Here is a 24274-nt window from a genome sequence, read left to right as displayed (position 1 = left end):
GGATAGAATCCATGATTGCCACTGATCGGAGGTGTCTGTAGCTATTTGGCTGTGGCTTGTTATGCGTGCATGTTCCTCGCACACCCCAAAAATGTAGTTAAGCAATATTTGCATCATCGATGTGATCCTTGCAGTTTTATCAAAATGGGCGATTTGTCAGTATCAACACAGTCAACCAGCCTGTACACAGTCACTGCCCAATGGGACAGTTTTCATTGTCACTAAGTTACTATGGACAACAAAAGGAGGAAGTTTTAGAAAAGGCACCAAGGACTCTGAAGAACCTTGGGAAAATTTACATGTTCAGCTAGAGAAGGCCTATGCACACCTATCTCAGAGTGAGCATAATGACGGTGGTTTATTTTAGGCCTGGGATAAAATTTTCCAAGAGCACTCAAGGAACTGAGACACTTAGCAAATTTTATCCTTAGACTTTGGAAATGTATTTATATTAATAGTTCCAGTGTGCTAATCTGCTTGAGTTGTCTTGCAATTTCTTGTTGCTCTAAATTGCAGATCTTTTCCAGAACTGTTTGAAGTACTACATTTTGATTATTGCATATAATCGGTGAAATATGTTCACAGTCTATTGAACTTGATGCTAAAATATTTAGGCATCTTCCTTTATATAAAGTTAAAAAATCAAAATCAAAGAAACGTACAGATTGTGGTTTAGAAAACAGATACTTTCCTCTGTCATTTTGACAGATGCCAGTAGCGGAGGATACTGAATAGAGCTGGTCAGAAAGTGTGCCTGCTCCCCCCACCCCCCACCAAAGACAAATTTCTACAAAAAAAAAATGGTTTTCAAAGCTTTCCATGGAAATTTCAACTTTTATTTGAAAAGAATCTAGCTCACAGATTGTAAAGGCTCTTAGAAGAATGTAAAGGAACTCAGTCCAGATGTGGGGAGGAAGAATTATGAAAAATGTCTAGCTTGTGCTTTTTCAGCCTGTATTGATAGTGTTTTTGTTGATCTGGTTAACAAAATTTACCCAAGATATTTTTATCCCATTTTCCCCACCATAATTTATTCTCTTCCAAGTGTCCCACCTTGTATATAGGGGATTTTAAAGTGAAAAAAATGTCATCTTGAACACATGGAGCAAGTATCCAATATTTCCTCTCCACTAACACATTCAAGAGAAAGGTGCTCATTAATAGGAATACGGTCTTTTGTGGACAGTCTGTAGGGAGCTGGAGCAGCTGGCAGAATTAGATGTCAGCAGAGAAAAATGAATATTGATTAATCCCATAAAGTGCACAAGAATTCCTGTAGCTCTCTCTTTGGCTGATTCTGTATCGACACCTTGCAAGCACATACATCGTCCAACCAGAAGGTTGTGGGTTTACTCATTTGTACTTATTTTCTGTGTTGGAGCAGTAGAAAGAACAGAGCAGGTCAATGGTTGTGGTTTCAGTCTGCATTTGCCCTAGTGCAGGGATGAAGCAGTGATTTTAAATTTAGATGGTAATACATCCCCAGTGACAAAACAATGTACAAAACTGTTCTGGTATATTGCTTGCTTGAAGCACAGAGCTGTGCAGCTGTTCACAGGGCGTCTTCCTTTTTTTTTGCTTCTTTGCTCTAATGCTGTAGCATGTGCCTTTCCAAAACATTTTAATGTCGAGTCTCCCTAATGAAGGCATTTAAGATTGGAAGAGGAAAGCAAAGCTTTGTTTGCGTACATTGCAGGGAGCTTGGTGAACGTCGCATGGGGAGTATGATCAAATTTAAGTATTCTAGGGGGGAAAACAAGCAGGATGCCTTGAGCAGGCTTTCACTACTGTAATTTAGGCTGGAATCCTTTCAAACAGTGGCTGCAGCAGTTTGCTGACAGTGCTATAAAACTAAATTGCCTAGGGAGAAGGGAATCATGGGTTTAACGTGGGAGCTGAGTAACAGCTACTGTGGGGTTGACAGAGGCACCTTAGTGAGCTGTAATATATGTAGGGGGTATGGTTTCAGCACTAAGATGGTTCTGGGCCTTTCAATACCCTCCTTTTCTTCTTCAGCGTCTCCAGTTAAAAAGCTTTGTGGAATAAACAGTGACTTTCAGCTTCTTCTACAGGATGAAGACAAGTTGACTTGCAGATATTCATCAGGTCCTCCATTTAGAAAAGCAAGCTTGATTTTGAACACTGCATAGGATTTTACAGTCACACAGTATACTATACATGATCCAGGCAGCTGTCAGCAAGGATGTGATTTTCCTGGTTAAAATAGGAAATGCATTCATTCTTTGTACATAATGTAAACAGAATCCGTCTAGACCCTGAAGGGGTCTGCCTTTATATTTTTATGTGACTTGAAAAGAAGAGGTGAAGAAATTTCAAATGATAACAATAAGAAAGGCTGAAAGAAAACTAATCATTTTCCTCCTTGGATCAAGCTGCTGCATTCAATGTGCTCTGAGCCAGAGGCAGCACTCAGGGGTGAGTAACAAGGAATATAAGAAATGAAAGGAAGGTCACTAAATGTTTACTCCATGTTATTGGTGCCATTTCTTTTAAAGATACCATAGATTATTTTGTAAATATGCTAGCCTAGGTTAATCAGCAGTTTTAATGGAGGTGGACATTGTAGAAATGCTCAAGATTTTAGATTAGATATTTTATCCTTGTGTTTATACTTTTGTTTACATGTTCAGTATAAACTGTCAGACAATGTACTGTACCTGGGGTGTGGAGCTGGCTTTTAGTGATTTTTTTAAAAAGCATCCATAAGAAATTTGGAATATTTACTTGATGTGTAACTTGTTCTGATATTTTCCTTACCAGTAGAGATCATAGGAGATAGAAGAGACCTATTAGGTTATTCTGCCCATCCCCCTGTTAATAATTCAGGATTGTTTTTCTCAGCTTGTGCTGCACAAGTAAAGAAAGGTTTTTTTAGTTAAAGAACATTTCTCTCCAAAACTGCAAATATCTAACATGTTAGATTCATTGTGGAACTGTTTGTTGCGTGTGTTTAGCTTCACTGTTATTGGCCAGACAGCAAAAACAGTGTATATTTAAAGTTACAGTGCAGACCACCTCAGGACAACAAGGAACATTGATTTACTGATATTTGGGATATCAAGTTCTTTCAGATATAAGTGTTGCAGGGCTTTTCAGTTCAGTGTTGTGTCACTGTAGCATTGGGCAGCAAGTTTCTCGATTTGGAGCATTGATGGGGAAGTGGTTGCCTGATTTCCAGCATCAGTCCTCTTATTTCTAGAAAAACCTTTTAATGTATTTAGCGTAATGTAGCAGTTGTCCATCATTTGCGTGAATGCATTTTGCATAATGTTGTAAGGATGAAGCATGAAAATGATGACATTCAGTAACAAAGATGAGAAACACCTGTTCAATCCAAACCTAAAATCAATTAGAAAAACAAAGGAATTTCCTATACTGTACATGCAGACCTTTTCAATTGCATATGATGAAATGTTAAGACATTCAGTAGGAGTGTTCCTTTCATTTATAATTTGGACACACATTGCCGAAATCAAACACAAATAAAATGAAATGCACACACTAAAAAAAGAAATTGATTCTTTCCCATCCCTACTCCTCCGAGATATTATTCATCTGGTATATGAAAAGCTGTTCTGAAATCTGTCTGTGGCTTCCACACAGAGGCAGAGCAAAAGAGAAACTGAAGATGTTTTAGTTAAATAGCTATTCTTTCTGACCTTTTCTAAAGAACACTTAGTGCTGTATTTTGAGAATACATCACATAGTCTTACATAAGTATGTATTACACACAAATGTACAGGCAACCTTAATTCTGACATTTCTTAACTTTTGGGTCCTTGATTTTGAAACCTTAATGAACTTTTAACATAGTATTTTTGTGTTTAAATTCCTTGGTTTATAAAAAGCAAACTAAAATTCACATTTCGCCATGTGGTATCTCATTGACACCCACATGAGTTGTCAGCATGGTTGGACACTTTAGCCTCGCCTCGCAGGCCTCTGTTATTTGAGCTAACGGAGTAACCAATAGCAGTAGAAAGTTGTCATTCTATATGCGAGCCAGCACCAGAGGTGGGATGGGACGGGACACATTTTGCTGGTCAGTTTCACGGCATTTGCTTACAGCAGAGAAATGGTGAAACTCTGGAATCTTGAGTTCCATTCCTGACTCTGGAGAGGGGGGTGTGCTCCAGTTGGTACAGACTCTTGTTCTCCCCAAGCTCGACCCCTTTTGCCCCATCCCCTCCAACTTGTCTGCCCCAGTCCTGTCTCTTCCCCACTCCTGGGTCCATGTCTCCCTGTCCCACCCTTCTTACCTTCCCAGTTTCCACTCTTCAGGCTTCTCATCCCAGTCCCCTTGCCTAGCCCAATGCTCAACTCCTCTTCTGGGATCACTGTCTGAGAAGCAATCTTCTCCCCTCCCCACACTCAGTCCCAATCTCCTTGCCTAGATTACCCCATGCCATACCCCAGATCTTTGTAGGATCCATCACTCCTCCCCCTCCCCATTTCCCCCAAAATGGTATGCAGTCTCTGTCTTTCCCTTCCCCCCAGCACCTCATCCTGACAAGCCAACTGGCTCCCAGTCCCTGCCCCCGATTTCCCTCACCAGCTCCCAGTCTCCCCCTTCTACAGATTCTAGTACCAGGCTGTTTGCTCAGCAAGTCCCCCCCTCCAACTCCCGGTCAGTTCCCTCCCCCAATACCAGTCTCCCCAGACTCCTTGATCCAGTCTACTCCTTTCCATCCCTCAGCCCCCAACGCAGCTTTGTGTCTTCTCTGCGTTAGAATCAGATGGCTTCCTCCTCTATGCTGCCTGGGTGCCAGCTTAGGGGCCAGTAAGAGCACAGGAGAGACAGGCTCCTTACTCTCAGTTCCAATGCCAGCCCCATCCTGGCCAGGAGCCGTTGGGAGCAGTCATTATAAGGAAAGTCCTTCTGAGCCCTTGTAGCCTTGGGCTGAAGCATGCATCAGTTGCTTTCTGGGGATGGTGGACTATAGAAGCTGTAAGGGGTTGGAATGTGCATAGTCACTCTGGGAGGATGGTGCATGTGCTGTCTGGTCAGCATTAGAAGCTGTGAGAGGCTCGAACATGCTCAGTGAAGGCACAATCTTCAGAGATTTTAGCTGCTAAAATGGAGCAGTCTGGGCATGTGCAAACTGCCGTTCTCCAAAGACTTAGAACTTGGCCAGATTTGGGCAGATTTTCACAGGGATGGCAAAAGGACACCCTCCTAGCAAACTGTGGGTCCCTGCTCCAGAGCACAGGGGTGCTAGAGCATTTCAAAGAAAAAGGTTTCCAGAGTGCATGTTTATTTTCACATGTGCACAACGTATTTTCCCTAGTCTCATTTTCAGATGGCTGATCCATTTTGTCTTTTTCTGGGGGTGGGAATTTCAGCCAAACACCAGTCTGAGACAGATACCTGGTATGGAAAATTTCAGCCCAAATTGTTAAAGTTTGCTAAAATTATAAGCAACTGAAAATAGGATCTTATCAGGGGAAGTGTCAGGCAACCTTAATAGGTGATGCTACCAGCCCCACCTGTAGTATACATTCTGTGCAGTCAGAAGTGTACGTTTGCACGCCAAAGGGTAAAGTATGGTTTCAGTGGTTCTGGTGGAGAGCTTCTTGGTTACAAGGGTAAATATAGATAAAATAGTGCAGGCCTCATTAACAAGCGATTGAAGGTTTCAAAGTTAGAGTTTTAGTGCATAGTCAATATGCATAACAAATACAGCTGGTAGTCATGTTAATCCACATCGCATCATACATTCTAATAACTCTGCTGCAATCATTATGGTTCATGCTAGGAATGTATATTAAGAATAATATAGCAGAGGCCAATACATCAAAATCAATTAATCTATTTGTTCTCAACTCTGAAGAAATCTTACGCCTCACAGGATCAGAAGGAAATTTCTCTCCCCTTATGTAAATTGTTTCATGATACACACAAAGCTATGTTCAAGTAACATACATGGTCTTCCTTAACAAAAGGTCAGAGTTTCAGTTGGGTCTCTTCACCTTCACCTGCCTTGTTGTGAGTGAGGAAGCAGTGATTTGACGCATATCTTAGCGTGGGTAAGATGGATTTTCAGCTTTGCCTTAGAATTTTCTTGCCTTGTGGCTTTGAGCCAGGCACTTAACATAGATTTTTGTGGTTTATAGAGTTAGTGACGGTGAATAGCTGGTTGGAGAAGGAAGAGATCTGCTAACCTGAAGGATATAAATGCCTCTCTTAATGAATGGGCACTGTGAAATCTAACTAACAGACTGTGCAGTGTTTCATGGAAATCCCAGAGGCCCCGGTGGTAAATTGGGTTAGTTCATTATTTAATTTGTTCCTAGAATCAGTTCACATTTTGTTATTTTGATTTACTTTTTATCTTTGAATTCTAAGGACAATTTTGTGTGTGTCTGTGTGCAGGTGGGAAAGCACTGGCAGGGGGAGGGGACTGGGCAGTGGGAATGAGCGTCTCCTGCCCTCACTTTTTGTTGTAGGAAAGAGTCTTCTGCCTTCCTCTGAAGCAGCTGGTACCCACAGCTGGAGAAAAGAGACTACATGGACCACTAGTCTGATCCAGTCTGGCAAGTCTTACGTATGCCTGAGGTTTTTCAGAAGGAGCAAGGTAGAATGAAAGAATCTGTCCTCAGAGTAAAACATTCAGTATGGAACTTGGCGTTTGAGTTAGAGAGCTAGGCTTCCTACCGCCTTTTTGCCCAACTTCAGATTCCTTGAGAACACAAATCCTGTAAGTGAAGGCTTAGTGGATGCCTAGATCTTATGCGAGGCCTCCACAACTTCTTCTGCAGTGCACAAGGATTGCTGTCACACACACACCTGTCATGAAGGGTTTTAGAAGGTTCAGGATACCAAGTCAATGCATCACCATCTGAGCTGAAAGCACAAGAGTGAAGTGAATACCTTCGCTCCTAGATTCCCCCTTCTCTTCTGCCCATAGCACAAAGCTTGGATTCATTTTATACAGAAAGCTCAGGAGTAACATCTCAACATTGATTGTAATAATACAATCATGAAACATGCAAATACACCAGACATGTGTACTGTACTGTATTTTCTTACAGTACTTCCCCCTTGCTTCCCAACTTCAGTCGATGTTAATACTCTCTGGAGTAGATAAGCCATGGAGTAAGTGTTGGGTAGTGATGTTTTTAAAAGCCCCTATTTCTTTGATTCCTGATGATGATGCATCTCTTTGAGGCATGGAAAATACTATAAGATTAGCTTAGGACCTTCCCCATAAAGATTGCTCTTTGAAGTACTTAATTCTCTGACAGGGACAATGTCTTGTAGTTAAAACACTGGACTGGGATGCAGAAGATCTGGGTTCAATACCTGGCTCGGCAAAACTTCTTGTAACACCTTGGACAAGTCATGAAGTCTGTGCCTCATTTTCCCCTACTAATAAAATGGCGATACTAGGCTTTCTGCCACCCTTTTATTTGACTGGCCTATTTAGATTGTAATTACTTGAGGGCAGAGACTCACTTACTGCGTGTCTGTGCAGCACCAATACAAGGGGGCCCCAATCTCAGCTATAGCTTCTGGCACTACTGCAATACAAATAGGGTGGTTTCAGAGTAGCAGCCGTGTTAGTCTGTATTCGCAAAAAGAAAAGGAGTACTAGTGGTAAATTGGTTAGTCTCTAAGGTGCCACTAGTACTCCTTTTCTTTTTACAAATAGGGTGGTATTTTCATAAGCACGTAAGGAAATTGGGTGGATAACTCCCTCAGCTACCTATAAAAATCCCTTGCATAAACAATACTAACAATGACAGCAATTTCACCCTTTGAAATATTACTGCTAAATAAATTTCACCGACAGAGATGTCCTCTATTCTCCCCCTTGTCCTAACTTTATTTAGCAAACATTTTTTTGGCTACTTTTCTAGTCTGTCCTTAAGAAGCTGTTTACTAGCTAGCCATACTGTTAGTGATCTCATTTTTTATTTTTTTTTAAAAGAAAGATTTTGAAACACTAAGGCATGTGGAAAATCCAAAAGCGGCGGCTGCAGACAATACCACTTTCTGTTTGAAAGGTACATGTCCCCACAAACATACCAAAGATAAAAGCTGTACCGTATGTAAATGGGCTTTCTGCTTTGCTGTGAAGGTAGATTGCAACAATATTGTCATCCACTCAAAACTAAAACTAGAATGAAGATGTCAGAGCTATCCAATACCACATGTAAATTTGATCCTAAAACAGAGTATATTTGGTATGGTTTTTAGTGGTTTATTCCCACAGATGCTAATTAGAAAGCAATATTATACAAAGTTTGTGGGTAAATGAGTTGTTGGTTTTTGTTGGCCTTGGGGGCTATAAGGCAAGACTGAGGGGTAGTTTCTTTATGTACTCTTTGTAGCCATGTATAAATGCATTATTAATATTTGCAAAATTATCGGAATGAGTAAAAGAAAAATTTACTTAGATGCCCCATGGACCTCTTCTCTCTTCACAAAGGAATCTGAGAATCCACAGTATTGTCAGCCCCAAGCATTGAACAATCATGAATCTAGGCCCCCAAAATTAGGAGAATGGTTTAAAATTTATGAGACTTTAAAAAAATAATCTTGTTCTTTGCCTGCCTTCTGGTTATTGAGTCTTTAGAATTCATGTTAAACTCTCTCTGTAAAGAGGAGGGGTAGATCTTTTTTTTAAAATGAAAGCTGAGATTCTCACATGACTCCAGGAGCTGGGGTTTTAAGGAAAAATACCAAATATCATGAGACTCAAAATGTCAAGTTGCCAAAACTGGGTATTTCACACAGATAATGTCTGAATATTACATGGAGTCAGGTGAATGACTGTTCAAGAGACCTGTTCTAGCGAAAGCTCAGGCCACATAGATTATGTTTTCAGTTTCTGCTAGGGAGCTACAGACTTCAGTACTGTCAGGTCATGTTGCCAGTCCTTAGTGGCTGAGGAAAAATCATCAGAGATAGTGGTCCAGGTAGGCAATTATCTAGTACTTTATGCAGCACACACCCTACAGTCATGAACCTCCTCTCCATGTGGAACAGCATCCTACAGAGCCATTCTCCTGCTCAATAGCTCTTGGTCAAGAGTACACTCAGAAATTAACTTCTACCTACAAAAGTTTTAAAATGTCAAGAACACAGCATACAAGGTTTGCTTCAGAATATTCTTCAGACACCCACTACTGGGAAAGTGCTGGCCACGCATCAAAGTTATTGTAACACAAATGGGGAAACTGAGGCCCAGAAGGCACCAGAATTTGCTCAAGGTGATAGAGAAAGTCTGCGACAGAACCATGTTGAGAATTCAGGAGTTTCACACTTTTTAAGTGTGAATGGGGTATAGAAGTGTTACAGCCTGTGTCTAATAGTCATTGGTCTGCAGAACACTCTTGGATCAATGCAGAGCAGGCCATCATCCCATAATGGCATAAACAGAGCAGCCTCCAAACAACAGTGCATTAGCTTGGGAAGATGAATAACTGACAAATTTCAGTTCAGGACCTGGATTTCAAAGGATGCTGTTTATGTGGTGCCTAGCCTCTTGTGATCCATACTCAGTAAGGATCTGATCAAGTGCTTCTTAGTAGCTAACGAGCCTGTTTTTGGGCAACAACTGTGCAAAGGATCATGCACCATGATACAAATATGATTTTAGCCCAGGTGGAGCAGCTGCTATTGTTATAGAAGGGTGATTGGTGTAGCGGAAGTTCAAAGAGTCGCCCTTCACATAGCACTCCATGCAGGTCTCTGATGATCTGAGCAGAGAGCTGCCTGCTGTAGCTGAGACCAGCTTTTGGTTTGTGTGCTGGTAGGTGGAAATTCTAACAAAGTGACTCATTTTATCACAAGCTCTCCTTGCCTTAGTATGGCTAATACACCATGGATGAAACATTGTGAGGTGCTGTTCCATTAAAATTAGACTGTCTAGGGCTGGCTGAAATTTTTCATCAGGAGTCTGATGGAAAATTTGGTTTGACAGAATTGTGTGTGAAAAGTGACTGTTTTCTGTCAAAAATGTTTCCTTTTAATTGAAAATCAAAATATTTCAATTTTATTTGATGCACCCTGGTCAGGGACACCTATGATGCATCACAGTGGCTCAGTAAGACTGTGGTGAATTAGGGGAGATGTAGACTGTCTTAGGAACCCGAGCCATATAACAGGGGCAAGAGGCTCCTGAACAATAAGCCCAATAAGGCACCACAGTGGCATTTCAGAATCGAATTTTAAGCTTACAGCTGTAAGATTTTTGGCTGAAAGTTTTTGGTTTTTCCACCAAACCCTCCTAAGTTTTGGGGAGGAACAAAAATATTTTCTAACCAATTGTGTCCGTCCCCTATTTCATAGATGCCGAGGCCATAAGTGACCATTGTGATTGTCTAGTCTGACCTGTATAACAGGCCACAGGACGTTCCCAAAATAATTCCCAGAGCAGATCTTTTAGAAAAATAACCAAGCTTGATTTAAAATTGTTAGTGATGGAGAATCCACCACAGACTTTAGTAAATTGTTCTAATGTTATATTATGTTAAAAAATTACACCCTATTTCCAGTCTGAATTTGTCTAGCTTGAACTTCCAGCCATTAGATCATGTTACACCTTCCTCTGATAGAGGGAAAAGCCCATTATTAAATAATACTTTTTCTCCTTGCGGGTACTTAGACTAATCAAGTCACTCCTTAACCTGCTCTTTGTAATGCTAGATAGATTGAGCTCTTTGAGTCTCTCACTATAAAGCAAGTTTTCTAATCATTTAATCATTCTTGAGGCTCGTCTCTTAATCCACTCTAGTTTTTCAACATCCTTCTTGTATTGTGGACACCAGAACTGGACACAGAATTCCCACAGTGGTTGCTCTGGTGCCAAATGCAGAGGTTAAATAACCCTTCTACTCCTATTAAGATTCCCCTGTTTATGCATCCGGGATTGCATTAGTCCCTTTGGGCTCAGTGTCACACTGGGAGCTCGTGTTCAGATTATCCACCACAAACCCCAAATCTTTTTTCAGAGTTACTGCTTCTCCGGACAGAGTCCCCCATCTTGTAAGCATGGCCTCCAGTCTTTGTTGCTAAATGTATGCATTTACATTTAGCCGTATTAAAAAACATTATTGTTAGTGTGCGCCCAGCAAACCAAATGATCCTGATCACTCTGGATCAGTGACCTGTCCTCTGCATTATTTACCATTCCCCCAATTTTGGGGTCAGCTGCAAACTTTCAGTGATGATTTTATGTTTTTTTCCCATGTCATTAATAAAAAATGTTAAATAGCATAAGGCCAAGAACCGATCCCTGCAAGAACCCAGTAGAAATATACCCTCTCAATGATCATTCCCGGTTTACAATTACGTTTTGAAACCTATCAGTTAGCCAGCTTCTAATCCATTTAATGAATGCTATATTAATTTTATATCTTCCTAGTTTTTTAAACAAAATGTCATTGTATATTACATCAGCACTATTATCTTTATCAACCAAATCTGTAAGCTCACCAAAGAGATCGTTAGTTTGACAGCATCTATTTTCCATAAGCCCATGTTGATTGGCATTAATTATATTACCCTCCTTTAATTCTTTATTAAAAGAGTCCCATATCAGCTGCTCCATTGTCTTGCCCAGTGTTGATGTCAGGGTGACCGGCGTTTCATTATCTGGATCATCCCATTTACCCCTTTTAAATATTGGCACAACATTAGCTTTCTTCAAGCCCTCTGGAACTTCCCCAGTGTTCCAAGACTTATTGAAAATCAACATTAATGGTCCAAAGAGCTCCTCAACCAGCTCTTTTAAAACTCTTGGATGCAAGCTGTCTGGACCTGCTGATTTAAACATGTCTGGCTTCAGCAGCTGCTGTTTAAGATCCTCCTGTAATACTAGTGGAAAGTAAAAGGTAATAGGATATGACTACATTTGTTTTTATTCCTAAATACAAAACAGAAATATTTACTGAACACTTCTGCCTTTTCTACATGATTATTGATAATTCTACCCATTTCCATCTAGGAATGGACCAGCACCACTGTCAGGATTCCTTGTGTTGCTAATATACTTAGAAAACTCTCTCTCAGTGTCCTTACCTCTGCTGGTCATAAGTTTCTCCTTGTGCCCCTTTGCTTCCCAAATCACTTTTCTACAGTTCTTAGCTTCTGATTTAAATTCGTTACGATCAACTTCCCCTTTCTTCCATTTGTTATACATTTTTTTATAGCAACCTTCACTTCCCCTCTAAACCAGTTCCGCGTTTTTAACCAATACTGTCTTATTCCTCAGTTGTGGCTTTCAGGTATCTAGTAAAGTATTCTTAAACAATGCCCAACCATCATTCACATTTTTCGGATTAAATTGTTCCTCCCAGTTGATCTGGCTCATACATAGACAGCGTACAGATAGATGCAGGTCCATACTGTATTCTATATATGAAACCAGCAGTGCAAGTAGGGCAGTACGGTATGGTACGTCATACCAGCAAGATATTTATAGCTAGTACAGCGTACCGGAAAGAGGAGCAGCAGAACGTACCGCTCCCAGCCCTTCCATGCAAGGTCTCCTCCGTCTGTACAGCAGCCAGCCCTGAGGGAGGACAGGGCTGGGTGTGGGGCTGGGGGCAGTACAGCTGCGCTAGAGGAGCTGCGGGCGTGGGGCAGCCCGGTAGCCCCATGTTTTGCTCCTTTTCCTGCTGCGGTTCCCGGGATTGCCCTGTGGTTCAGAACGCCCCGCCCCGCCCCCTGCCCTTCCACAGAGCTGTCTCCCCTCTGGCTCCTAGCAGCAGCCCTGCCAGAGGACCTGGATGGGGGCAGAGCGGGGGGCGGTACAGGCACCGGAGGAGCTGCCGGCGTTCTGCTCCTTTCCTAGGGATGGGGGGGCTCTGTCCTCCTCCTGCTGTGCCTTCAGAACATGGGGAGGGGCTGGGGAGGGGCTGGGGAGAACATGGGGGGCCCAGCCCCTGGTGGGGAGGAGTCATGTGGAGGGTCATGTGAGGAAGTCACGCGCCCCCTAACCAGTAAGAAATGGATTTCACTTGCACCTCTGTATGACAAGCCACAAAGAGTTGGGTTCCAATCTCTGGATACCCAGAGCCAGATGTTCGAAAAAGCTAGGCCCCACTTGCACATTTCCAATTTGTACATACAGCTGTGTGCCTAACATGTGGACACAATTCTGACAGTTATGTATACAAATTAGATCACTGAAACAGTAAAAGTATCTCATTAGACACTTGTATTTGCAGTTTTGCATGTAAAATTAGTGTATATATTGAATATATACTCTCCCCTTTCTAAACATTATTACTGCACATGCAGGATGTATTGTGGTACACAATTAGTGTTGCGAGACCTCTGAAAAGTTACACAAATTCATAGCATGGAAATAGCAGAAGTCAAACAGTGGAGAAAATCAAATACAGACGACCGCCATTGAAGTCAACATTACATTTCTATTATCACCATATTGGATTTTTGATCTGTAGAGGATTGCAAGTGTGCGATCTCCCACCAGTTAAGAACATTAGCTCAAGCCCTTCTCCAGCCGTTATTGGTTTGCTATCCACTGCCCTCCAAGTGCATTTAAATTTTAAAAAAGTTTATCTGGGCTTCTTTAAATTATTATTATTAAGTATGAGCTGGAAAAAATGTTGATTTATTTAGATTCTGAAGCTTTATTTTGGACATCTCTGCCTCTAGTTAGCTCTTAAATGTTTTAAGAGAGCAGCTTTATTTCTCGTGGCCTCTGGGAAGTGGGATTTTAATTTATTTGGATGTGGTGCTTTTTCCCCACCTCTGTTGCCATTAAGTGTCACCAGCCCCTTCTTCTTTTCAAGAAAAGACTGGCTTTTACCTAGAATATGCACATCAAGAACATAGGGAAAGATTCACTGGCCCTCACATCTTCACAGTGTGATCCAGGCTTCTAGTACCGTAGGGACTTACCTAACAAATACCTGTTAGAGGAATTAATTTGTCATGCTCCATACCAATCAGGAGCTTATTTCATGGAATACATGGCCACATGGTGCACATTTATCAGGGTCAATTTCCAGTATAGCCAAAAGGTAAAATTCATCGAGTCAGCTTTCTGCTGTAAGTATGGATCTTTCAAACACCCCCTCAGCTAATTATAAAGCACTTAAATGCTCAACCACATACTATCTTCCCTAGCTCTTCAGCCTGCTGAATGTATGTGTGTAGTGTGATATCTAGCATGTAATATATTTAACATAACAGTCCATTCCCAACTCTCTGCGTAATCTGTTTATTTGGTAGAAAACTCTCTTTTTAAAAAAATATTACGTAGAGTCAATTCAAGGTTTAAGTCACAGCCTGGAGTATCTTTTGAGTGCGCCATATTAATCATGGCACCCAGTTTCTGTCCTCCTCGACTGTCAATGCTGGCATTCTCCCAGTTTTTGCCAGAAAATAGCCATTTTATTTTACTTTCCCAGTTCTTCCCCAGTCTTAAATTTGTCACGACAGCCTTGCTGACACCGTTCCCCAAGCATTCCAGAATCATGAGTCAGGCCCCCAAATCTCAAGTTTTATAAAAATGAGCCATGTTTTTTTTTTCCCTTTCTGTTTTTGGGAGCCTTTAGGGCCGCAGTTCCCAACCTATTTGCCATTGTGGGCTGCATATGCATCCTACAATGTGTTACGTGGGCCACATCCAATACTACCTGCGTAGCTCTGAGGAGGTCACAGGGGCCGCAGCTCTGTGCTGATTGGGCCACAGGTTGAGAACCACAGCTTTAGGGATTCCCGTTTTCAAGCTCTTCGCTGCAACCTTGAGGGCTAGAACTTTATTTTGGTTTTTTTGATTTTTTAAACGAAAGCTGAGATTCTCACATTCATATGACTGCAGAAGTTAGAGCTTTCACAAGAAATACCAAATAGCACAACACTGCAAATGACACCTCATAGTAGATGTTCCACACACTTGTTAACAAATACAAGCTACCTTAAACTTCATTATTTGGTGAATACTTTCAATTTTTCACTAGAAAAACTCTCTATAAACAGAATTCACTATACTGTTGTTAGCAACTCCCACAATTTTATCATGAGTCTCAATATTTGGTGTTTTTCCTCAGAGCCACAGGTGTAATGGACCAGTTACGTGAGAATTTCAATTTTTTTTTCCTTCTCCAAAAAAGTAAAGGATAAGTTTCTAGCCCTCACTGTTGTGGAGAAAAAAGTTTGACCCAAGTGCATCCTAAAGGCTTAAATAACCAGAGAGAAGAGAATAAGAACCTTAGATTTTTATTTATATATATTTAGAGAGTCTCATGATAATTTTGTGTAACAATGAACCTTGAGTTTAAATTGTAACACCATGGACCTTTGTTTGCCTGGTTACACCCAGCACTGCCAATTCTTTTAATTTTATCACCAGTCTTACAGTATCTGGCATTTCTCTTAAAATCATATGATTAGATAAGAATTTGAACTTTCACTTGAAGTTTCTAGCCCTCAAATTACAGAGAAAAGCTTGAAAATGAAAACCCTAATGACAGAAAGCAAATACCCCTCCCCCTACATGTATTATTTTTTAAATCTCATGATTTTTGGGAAAGGGATGACTCATGATTTAAAACTTGGGGTTGACAATACCCATAACCTGCCAAATAGGTAGAAATGTATGGACTATTTCACAACCTTAACGTCTAAAGCAAGTACAGCCATGGCTGCTATATATTCAATTTGCATGAGGAAGTGAATATTATGTGACAAATAGCTACATTACATTTATTATGCACCTTTGACCATTTCACCAGATATATAGTCACCGCTTTCCTTGTTCATATTCACGGTTTGCACTACACAGCTCCACTACTTTCTGGCCACCAATTGCGTTGACTTAACTGCTCGCATTGAAATCAATGGGAGTTTTACCAAACACTAAGGGTACGTCTACCTGGCGCACAGAACCCTGCAGCAGCGAGTCTCAGAGCCTGGGTCTACAAAAGCTAGTTTGTGCTACGGTGCTAAAAACAGCTGGGTCGAATTTTGGGCTTGGGCTGGCACTCGGGCTCTGAAACCCAGGGTAGGCTCCAGAGCCTGAGACCGAATGTGTACACAGCTATTTTTAAAGCAGTGGTGCAGGCCCAAGTCGGTAGACCTAGGCTCTGAGACTTGCGGCTGCAGATTTGTGCTTGCCATGTAGATGTACCTTAAATGTTTTAGCAAATCTCTCCCTTAATAACCCCACCTTTTCAGCAGGAAAAGAGAACTGATTTTCTCATTAAACAAAAATTAATTGTCATTCAATGGAATTCGTTTTGTAGGGCAGCAAAACCTTGCAGGACATATGGATTTGTAAGGGTTCAGGTCTGAATATAAATACAGCGGCACCGACAGAATGAATCCACAACCTGATTACATTCTGGCCTATGTTGTTCTCACATTCTTCCCCTTAAATTAATGTTCATTTTTACTAACCCTCCCTATTTAGCTGGGAATAAAGTAGGGCCATAAGAAAGCGAAGGAACAACCTTCCTCCCTTCCCCTGAAAACTAAAGCCCAGTTTATTTAAAGAGGAAATTTAATTGCATTCCTTTCCACAGTGTACTTGAACATTTCAACAGCAGTTGTCTGACTGAAATACTGAAAGTGGGTCTAAAATGAACTCTGGTTATTTGAAAGGAATAATGAATAAAGAAAATTAGCATTATTGTAAATGGCAAAGGGGACCATTAATTTATCATGTCTATGCTCGTTAAGAGTGTGACTAAATGGGAGCAGGCAAGATGACAGGGACCATATGTCATATTTCCACTCAAGACATATAGCAATATCAAATCGCTTCAAAATGGATTCCCCAGAATCTGTAAGTGGACGGATGTTATTGCATAACTAAAGGGGCTGTCCTATCTGTGCCTTGACACCCCCTCCCCCCCCACTATCTCCTGCATCTCCAAAAAAATTAACGCTTTTAGAAAAAACAAGGCCAGGGAAAGTATGCTTGTACATAATGTAAAACATCACAAACCTGAAAAAGGCATTTACCCACCAGCCCTTGCCTGTGTAATTAGATGTTTATACACGCATGGTCAGAACTGGCCATTTGTACAGGCAGTTATCAGATTCGTACGTACAGCTTCAGCAACGGTGAATGCAGATTAGACCCACAATTATGCATATACTTGTTGTGCAGCTGCATGCTAAACTCTGAAAATATGTTTCTCTGTAACTAACTACCTGGCTGCAAACACAGTTGCCATATGCATATGATTTGCACAGCTTACATCTGGCCCAAGTCATGGTGACAAGACTGCGCTACGGAATTCTTCGTGCGTTGTCACAAGACGATATATCTTGTCCCACCAGAGAGGAACTCCATCACACTGACATGTTACTGCAGTTAGAATTCCCAGGATTAAGGGTCTGGCCTAATGTAGCTACTGAAAGATATACAAGATACTGAGATGTTTTCATGAGTTAGGTCAGGAAGTGGGTTCTTGTCACCACTATGTGCACATTATAGTTTACAGAAGAAATTGGCCAGGATTCTTTACCATAATGCTTTATAGATCTTTGGCTGGCTTAAAAAAAAAAAAAAAAGAAAAGCTACCTCAATGATGGGTTCTTTGGTAAAGTTTGTTTTTTCCGGAATACCAGAGGGCTCAGCTGAGTATTATTTCCCTTCTTAAGTGGCTGAAACATACGTTAAAGCTGCCTTCAGGCAGGCTCAGTGCACCCTGCGGCCTTGCTGGAATGCTTTCAACGAATAAGCAAAGTTTGCACATTTGAAACAGGAAGATTTGTTTTTCAGCTGACTTCACCAGTTCTTTGGCTCCGGGAGTCACACAGGCTACAGTTAGGTTTTCGCATTCAGAGGAAAGGAAGTTGACTCAATACCAAAAAAATATTGCCCTGTTCCCACAGCCCCTGTGCCAACTCCACGAGAAACCTGCATAGAACTAGGGAAAACAGTGGGTAAAAAGGTAGAGACTATTTAAATATGAATTTTCAGTTCAACTTCGCTCACAACCCTTTCCCCCTGGGTTTGAGCAGTTGAGCGTTAGGAACAGCAACAGTCACAGAGCAGTGCTTTAATTGTTGCCAAAATTTGATTTCTAATTTTTATCTTTGATTGTACTATTTGAAAACTCAGGATGTGCACTGATGGGACGAGTTAAATCCATAATCCAATAAAGGGCAGGAAGCAGTGTGGCTGAGCTTTTCAGTGTCTTGTAGACACACAGTCAGAATGCGCACCCAAATACCTGTGTCATTGGGCACTACAGGTGGGACATGAAGGGACTTAGGCATTGCAGTGCTGAGCGTTTAGGTGCCTAAACGTTAGGCACCACGAAAAATCACAGGAACATCACTCCGAGCCACAAAGCCTGAGTTAGGCACTGCCCCCCCGCTCCCACTGGCTATGGTTCCCGGCCAATGGGAGTGTGGAGCTGGTGCTCAGGGCGGGTGGCCCCCCTGCCTAGGAGCCAGACCTGCAGGCCGCTTCCGGGGTGCAGCACAGTGCCAGGACAGGTAGGGACTAGCCTGCCTTAGACCCTCAGCACCACCAACTGGACTTAACGGCCCGGTCGGTGGTGCTGACCAGAGCCACCAGGGTCCCTTTTCGACCGGGGATTCTAGTTGAAAACTGGATGCCTGGCAACCCTAGATGGGCACTTAAATCCAGGCAGCAAAGAAGCACCTGGTTCTGCTTGGGATCCACAAACTGGGCAGAAAGTAGGCATTTTGACACCTAAGGTGCTTGCAGGTCCTGAAACAAAATTGATTGGGGGAGGGGAAGGGGGGGGAGAGGAAGAGAAAGCCCTCCCTTATAATCTTTAGCCTAGTGGATGGGATACTCACCCAAGGCGTGGGAGACTCCGCCCCCGGTTTAAATAACAGAGAAGGGATTTGAATGGGGATCAGCCATCTCAGGTGAATGCCTGAGCCCCTGGGCTATGGAATCAGTCTAATTTTCTCACTGGCCTAATTTAATTAATTATTCAATTGTTTAACTAAAGCGGAACAACTTTAATAGGAGTGTGAGGGAGCCCAACATCAGAATACTCCATAGCCCATGGCAGTTTTGTGTGAACTCCCCTGAGGGGCCTGATTCGGTAGGCATGCTCAGAGACCTCTGACCAAATCAGGCCCCGGCACGTGACTTGAGTGGCCGAATGCTTATCTTTCCTGGTTTGCGAATTGCTCTGGGGCTTAGGCAGGAGCTGGGCACCTTGCATACTCAAGCAGGAAATAGGTGCCTCGAGTAAGGCTGCAATATGCATGCCCAGATGAAAAAATTTTAGGCACCAGCTGAGATTAGGCACCTCTAGGGTTAGGTGGCAGCCAAGCAGGAGTTCTGTGGATTGCAGAGGTGCCTAAAAACTGGACTCACGAACCCAAGTACTTTTGTGGATCACAGGCATGCACAGAAGCATGCATTTGAAAATGTGGTCCCATGTCTATCAGGTGTTTTGGATATGGGTGAATCAGGAAGAACCTGCAGTACTGAACTGAAACCAAATAACTAGCTTAATTGTGACCTCCTGTCTTCATATGAATAATGGGAGATCAGGGACCTGTTTCATATTTAATTCCATTTAAAAATTATCACTATCACTAACATAAGTTTGTATGTTTCTGAGAGGCAATAACAGCCTTGCATAAAAGCACAGATCCATCCCTTTAGCTTGAGCTACTGTAGCTTGTCCACATTGTGGAAGGTTTTCTGAATGGTTTTTAAGAATAGTTTCCAAAGATGAAAACACTTTGTACAACTCAGTTGAATCTGGTTGGGTACTAGCTTAAGTTTTCAAAGCAGCTGCATTCTCTCCTTCGCAGGCTAGGATCCTGGTCCCATAGAAGTCAATAGGAATTTTGCAAGAAAGACACCTTGCCCCCAGAAAGTTATAAAAAAAAAATACTTTCAACCCTGTAACCTACATGAAAGAGAAAAGAAAGAAAGGCCAGAGGAAGGTATAGGGACATATGTATGTCTCATGGTTGAAGCAAATCCCCCCTGAGAGCCTTTTACACTGCCCACTGACAGAACACACGTAATTTAAAAAACACTCCAGACCTTTATAACTGGATCAATACGCTGACCTCCTTGAACTCTGTGCAGCAGTCTCCTCTGCCTCCCAGAAAGCAGCCCTTTATCAAGGGACTAGGACTCTCACTCTAGCCAAGACCCTGTGTGATCTTCGATACGTCATTTCACCAGCCTGTGCCTCAGTTAATACACCTTCAAATCAAGTATAAGAATACTGACCTACCTCACAGCGAAGTCTGCAGCACACCTTGCAATCCTTGACTGAAAGGCGGAATATTTGTGGCAGGGCAGCTAATCTCATCCCAGCAGAAAGTTGCAGGGATTCCTTAATTTCCCTCAATGGCCCACAGTCTTCTGCTGGCAGTTATGAAGTTTATTGGGGTTTTCAGGCAATTTGTGTACTGTGATTTGACCCTCCAGCCAAAGCAAGCTCCTCTCCTTTCAGGGTAACAAGGAGTCCAAACAAGACAGACATTTTGCCCTCTTCAGGCTGAACAGTTCAAGGGTCATTTCCCCGAGGTCCACGCAAGTCTCCCTTAGTGCAGGGGAGGGATAGCAGGCTGCCCCCAGTTCTCTCTGGAAGACACAGCCTAAGGCTCCTAAACAAGTGTAAGCACTGGGGTGCACCATTACAGGGTCTGCCATTATGTGTAGCCTTTTCCTTTCACTTGCTCCTGTAACCAGCCGCCGCCGCCAAGGTACTTCCTTGGGACTCCAATAACCTCTCCCCCCCAGAATCACACCCACACTGCTGACTGGCACTGCTTTTATAGCCTAAACCCCCTACTCCCAAGAGGCTCTGCTGTAGCTACAATCACATGATCCCACAAGGAAACTACAAATCCCAGAATGCTTGTTCTTAAAGGGCTAGCACTTGGCGCTTGGGTGGGCTTGGCTGGACCCTTTGACAGAGTTTTTCTGATTCCTGCCTATGGACAGGCATAAACCCCAAGTCTGTAGCAAATAGTTCAGGTTTGGGGTTGTTTCAATAGATGGCAGAGACCAAATTAGTTGAACTGCTTGGCCAACACTTAACACGTTTAAATAATCAGGAGTTTGAATAAGCCAGGAGGAGTCAATAGACCAATAGACTGGTAATCAGTAGAACAGGACAGTTCTTGAGAATGGGAGACTGAGATAGAGGAAAGTCTGAATAATTGGGAATGTATTTTTTGTCTCTGTTCATTGTTTAAATTCACCACATATAGACCCTGTAAAGGAGATGTGTTCTCCCTGGCATAATGTTAATGTTTTCATTGCGTTGGAAAATTCTCTGAAGATGATGTTTCCTTTAAATGAACATTCTAAGCCAAGGGTATAGTGTATTGCCAACCCCATGTTTTTAAAAATTATGATGCTGGCCCCCAAAATCATGAGACTAGCTTAAAAATCATGGGATTTTAGAAATAAATACATCTGAAATTCTTTTTATTTGCCTTCTGAGTTTTGATCCTTTAAGCTTCACATTCTCCAGGCCTCTGTACAATAATAAAGGCTTTTTATTATTATTATTAATAATAATAAAAACAGACTTTTTGTTTTAAATGAAAGTTATGTAATAACAGGATTCCAGCAGCTGGGGCTTTTTTAAAAAAAGCTAGATATCATGATACTCACAATAAAATCATGAGAGTTGGCAACACTGGTAAAAATCCAGAGAAATTCTGTTGACTAAATTGAAGCTACTCTTGAATTATACTTACATATAATTGAGAACAGAATAGCACCTACTTCTCTGTTTCTCTCTCTAAAATATTCTGGAATAGAATCAGGGTAAACACAAAGCCAAAACATATTAATATTGTTTGAGGTCAAGATTTTCAAACTGAGGTGCCCAAAGTTCCTAAATCCCTATGTACAAACATAAATAGGGATGACCTTATACCGCACATGTTGACAGTGTTTTGGAGTAGGGCAGGAATATCACTTGCTCAGAGATAGCATAATATGTCACGCAAGGTGACTTTCATAACTGCTTAGAATGTCTCTAAACTGACATCTAGGAGACTGAAAATACAGCCTTAGAAAGAAAACAACCTGTCAGAGTATCAGCTGACCCTAGATGTTCCCTCTCATTTATTACAGACCTGAAGGACTTCTGGAACACCAGCAAGCTACGTGTGACTAAGCAGGCAGAAATGAGATAGTCTAACAGATGTACTGAGCCGCACTCACTGGAATCTGGTAGACATGAGACTAGTGTTATCCAATACATATCCATCTATCTTCTTATATGGCCAATCACCATGGCATTGGGGTACCTCCCAAGTGCATAAAAAAACAAATAAATTCTTCCTGTCTTCCTTCCCAGCCTGTAGGAGAAAAAGCTTGATTTATTCATAGACATTTGTTTACTGATGTGTGTGCGCACACACGAAAAGAAACTGAAGAATGTGAACATGAAGAAATGAGTTTCACATTGTGTTATGAAAGTGGGCCGTTCTGTGGTCACCCTTACATCTTGCAGCCTGGACTTGCATAGCTTAGGTTCAGCTCCTGCAACCATTGTCTCCGGTGTTCTTGAACCTCTCCCAGCTGGCAAATAGCTTTATGTTCCAGTGGAAAGTAATTGTTATTGAATGTCTTGGTCATGGAGGGGAGATGATCTCTGAGGTAGCTACAGTCAAAACACCATCACGCTCCTTTCCAGCCCCATTATGCCCTCTAGGCCAGGAGCTGTGATTACAGCCATTCCTGTAATCCTGTACATTATGCAGAGAAGACCCTCCTTCCCCTTATGACAATGGGTTTCTACAATGGTATGGAGGGGTCGCAGAGTGAGGCAGAATCTGTCCCTTTGTGGCTTTCTAATTTGTTTGTATTTGTAACTTCCAAGTGACATTTCCCTTAGTAAATAAAACAAAGCATCAAATAACCAGACCATGACACACAGCTGGGTTTGAGCTATGAGAGTCCGATCTAAGTTGCTGTAGGAATTATCTGATTTTATTGTGAATCAGATGTTTTTGTGATTTACACATTTTTAAAAAAACATGATCTACAAAAAACTTCCATCAGGAATACATGTGCCATATGAATTACACAGGTGAAATACACATGGAACATATGGTCAACGTGTACAATCATTGACTTTGAGCCCACGTCAATTGAATATGGCATGATAGCTCAGGTGACTGGTATCCTATTTAAACTGATGTCTGGTGTGACATTGTTCATCTTAGTCTAGTGTCCATAAAATATAATCATAGCTACTACTAATTTCATACCCCTTAGGAACCTCTGCGTGAAGACCAAAGACTGAATGGGCCCATGGAGACTGAATAACACTGTCACCACTAAGCATGGTGGCTTTAGGTCAGGATCAAGGACCAGTGACAAGCAGCATGGGGAAGCTTGCACTACGATGTCATTAGTGGAGGAAGGTGTCCATGTCTGCAGCTAAATGAACACGAGTGTTATCAATGCTGCCAATCTGGCATTTTTTATTATCACTTGTTGGTTTAAAAGGGAAACTATAAAAAAGGGGAGGGAGGAAATTGGGTGAACCTATTATTTCCTCCAACTCAAGTTGGGTTACACATACCCACAAACAAAGTTGTGGCAGAAGAAAAACGGACACCTGCTTCTTCCACTAATAATGCAGCAGTGCAAGCTTCCCCATGCTTCTTGTCGGAGGTCCTTGACCCTGACCTAAAATGACCCTGATTAGTGGTGACAGTGTTATTCAGTATCCATGGTCTCATTCGGTCTTCCTGCAGAGGTTCCTAAGAGGTGTGAAATTGGTAGACCAAGATAAACAATGTATATCACACAGGACATCAGCCAGTAACTCCTCTCAATCCCCATCAGTTTAAATAGGACATCAGTGATTAGAAAACTTGGGAGAACTGCACTGAAGTTGACTTCTTGCAGCCCTGTAATCTCTTTTTTCCTTAGTGCCCTATAAGGTTCCCTTATGTTTTATTTATTCTTCAGCTGCTTTTCCCTTCTTGAATGAGAACAATGTGGAATCCCTCATAAACTTGCTTGTTTGCAGCATTTCCTAAGACTTAGCAACACCTTTTCCCATTTTCCTGCTGAGAATCACTGCCAGAAGCACACTTCCTTGTGCTGTGAATCACCTGGCATTGCTGCATGTTCAGGGCTATCCATTTATTGAGATCATTTGCTACTAAAATAAACACATTTATTTTAGTCCTACTGAATAATATAGTAATTCAAAAGGCAATTCAAATAGGCAAATATCAGGCTCATATTTTTTATTTTTTCAATCCATCCTATTGTAAACTGCTTTAAACAGAAGAAAAGATCACCAGAAGAGGAGCTTTTCCATAGAG

General features: G+C 41.8%; 1 protein-coding gene across 6 annotated transcripts in view; it reads left to right on the top strand.

The window, feature by feature from the left end:
• The window catches only part of PHACTR3 (phosphatase and actin regulator 3), a 159304-nt gene that overhangs the window by 37679 nt on the left and 97351 nt on the right, over positions 1-24274 (top strand). The window contains exon 1 of one of the 6 annotated variants that reach the window (XM_037877106.2): positions 1619-2436. The exons of 4 other annotated variants lie outside the window; for them this stretch is intronic. In XM_037877106.2, coding sequence (XP_037733034.1) covers positions 2406-2436 — 31 coding nt within the window. In that variant the 5' untranslated portion in view covers positions 1619-2405. Of the gene's footprint in view, positions 1-1618; positions 2437-24274 lie in introns of those variants that run through there. One more of the 6 variants, XM_043526729.1, reaches the window with a different exon arrangement.

The sequence above is a fragment of the Chelonia mydas genome, chromosome 13 (assembly GCF_015237465.2).
Source record: "Chelonia mydas isolate rCheMyd1 chromosome 13, rCheMyd1.pri.v2, whole genome shotgun sequence".
Taxonomy (NCBI): Eukaryota; Metazoa; Chordata; order Testudines; family Cheloniidae; genus Chelonia; species Chelonia mydas.
The sequence above is the reverse complement of the archived record's forward strand: the minus strand, read 5'-3'. Positions and strand labels throughout refer to the sequence as shown.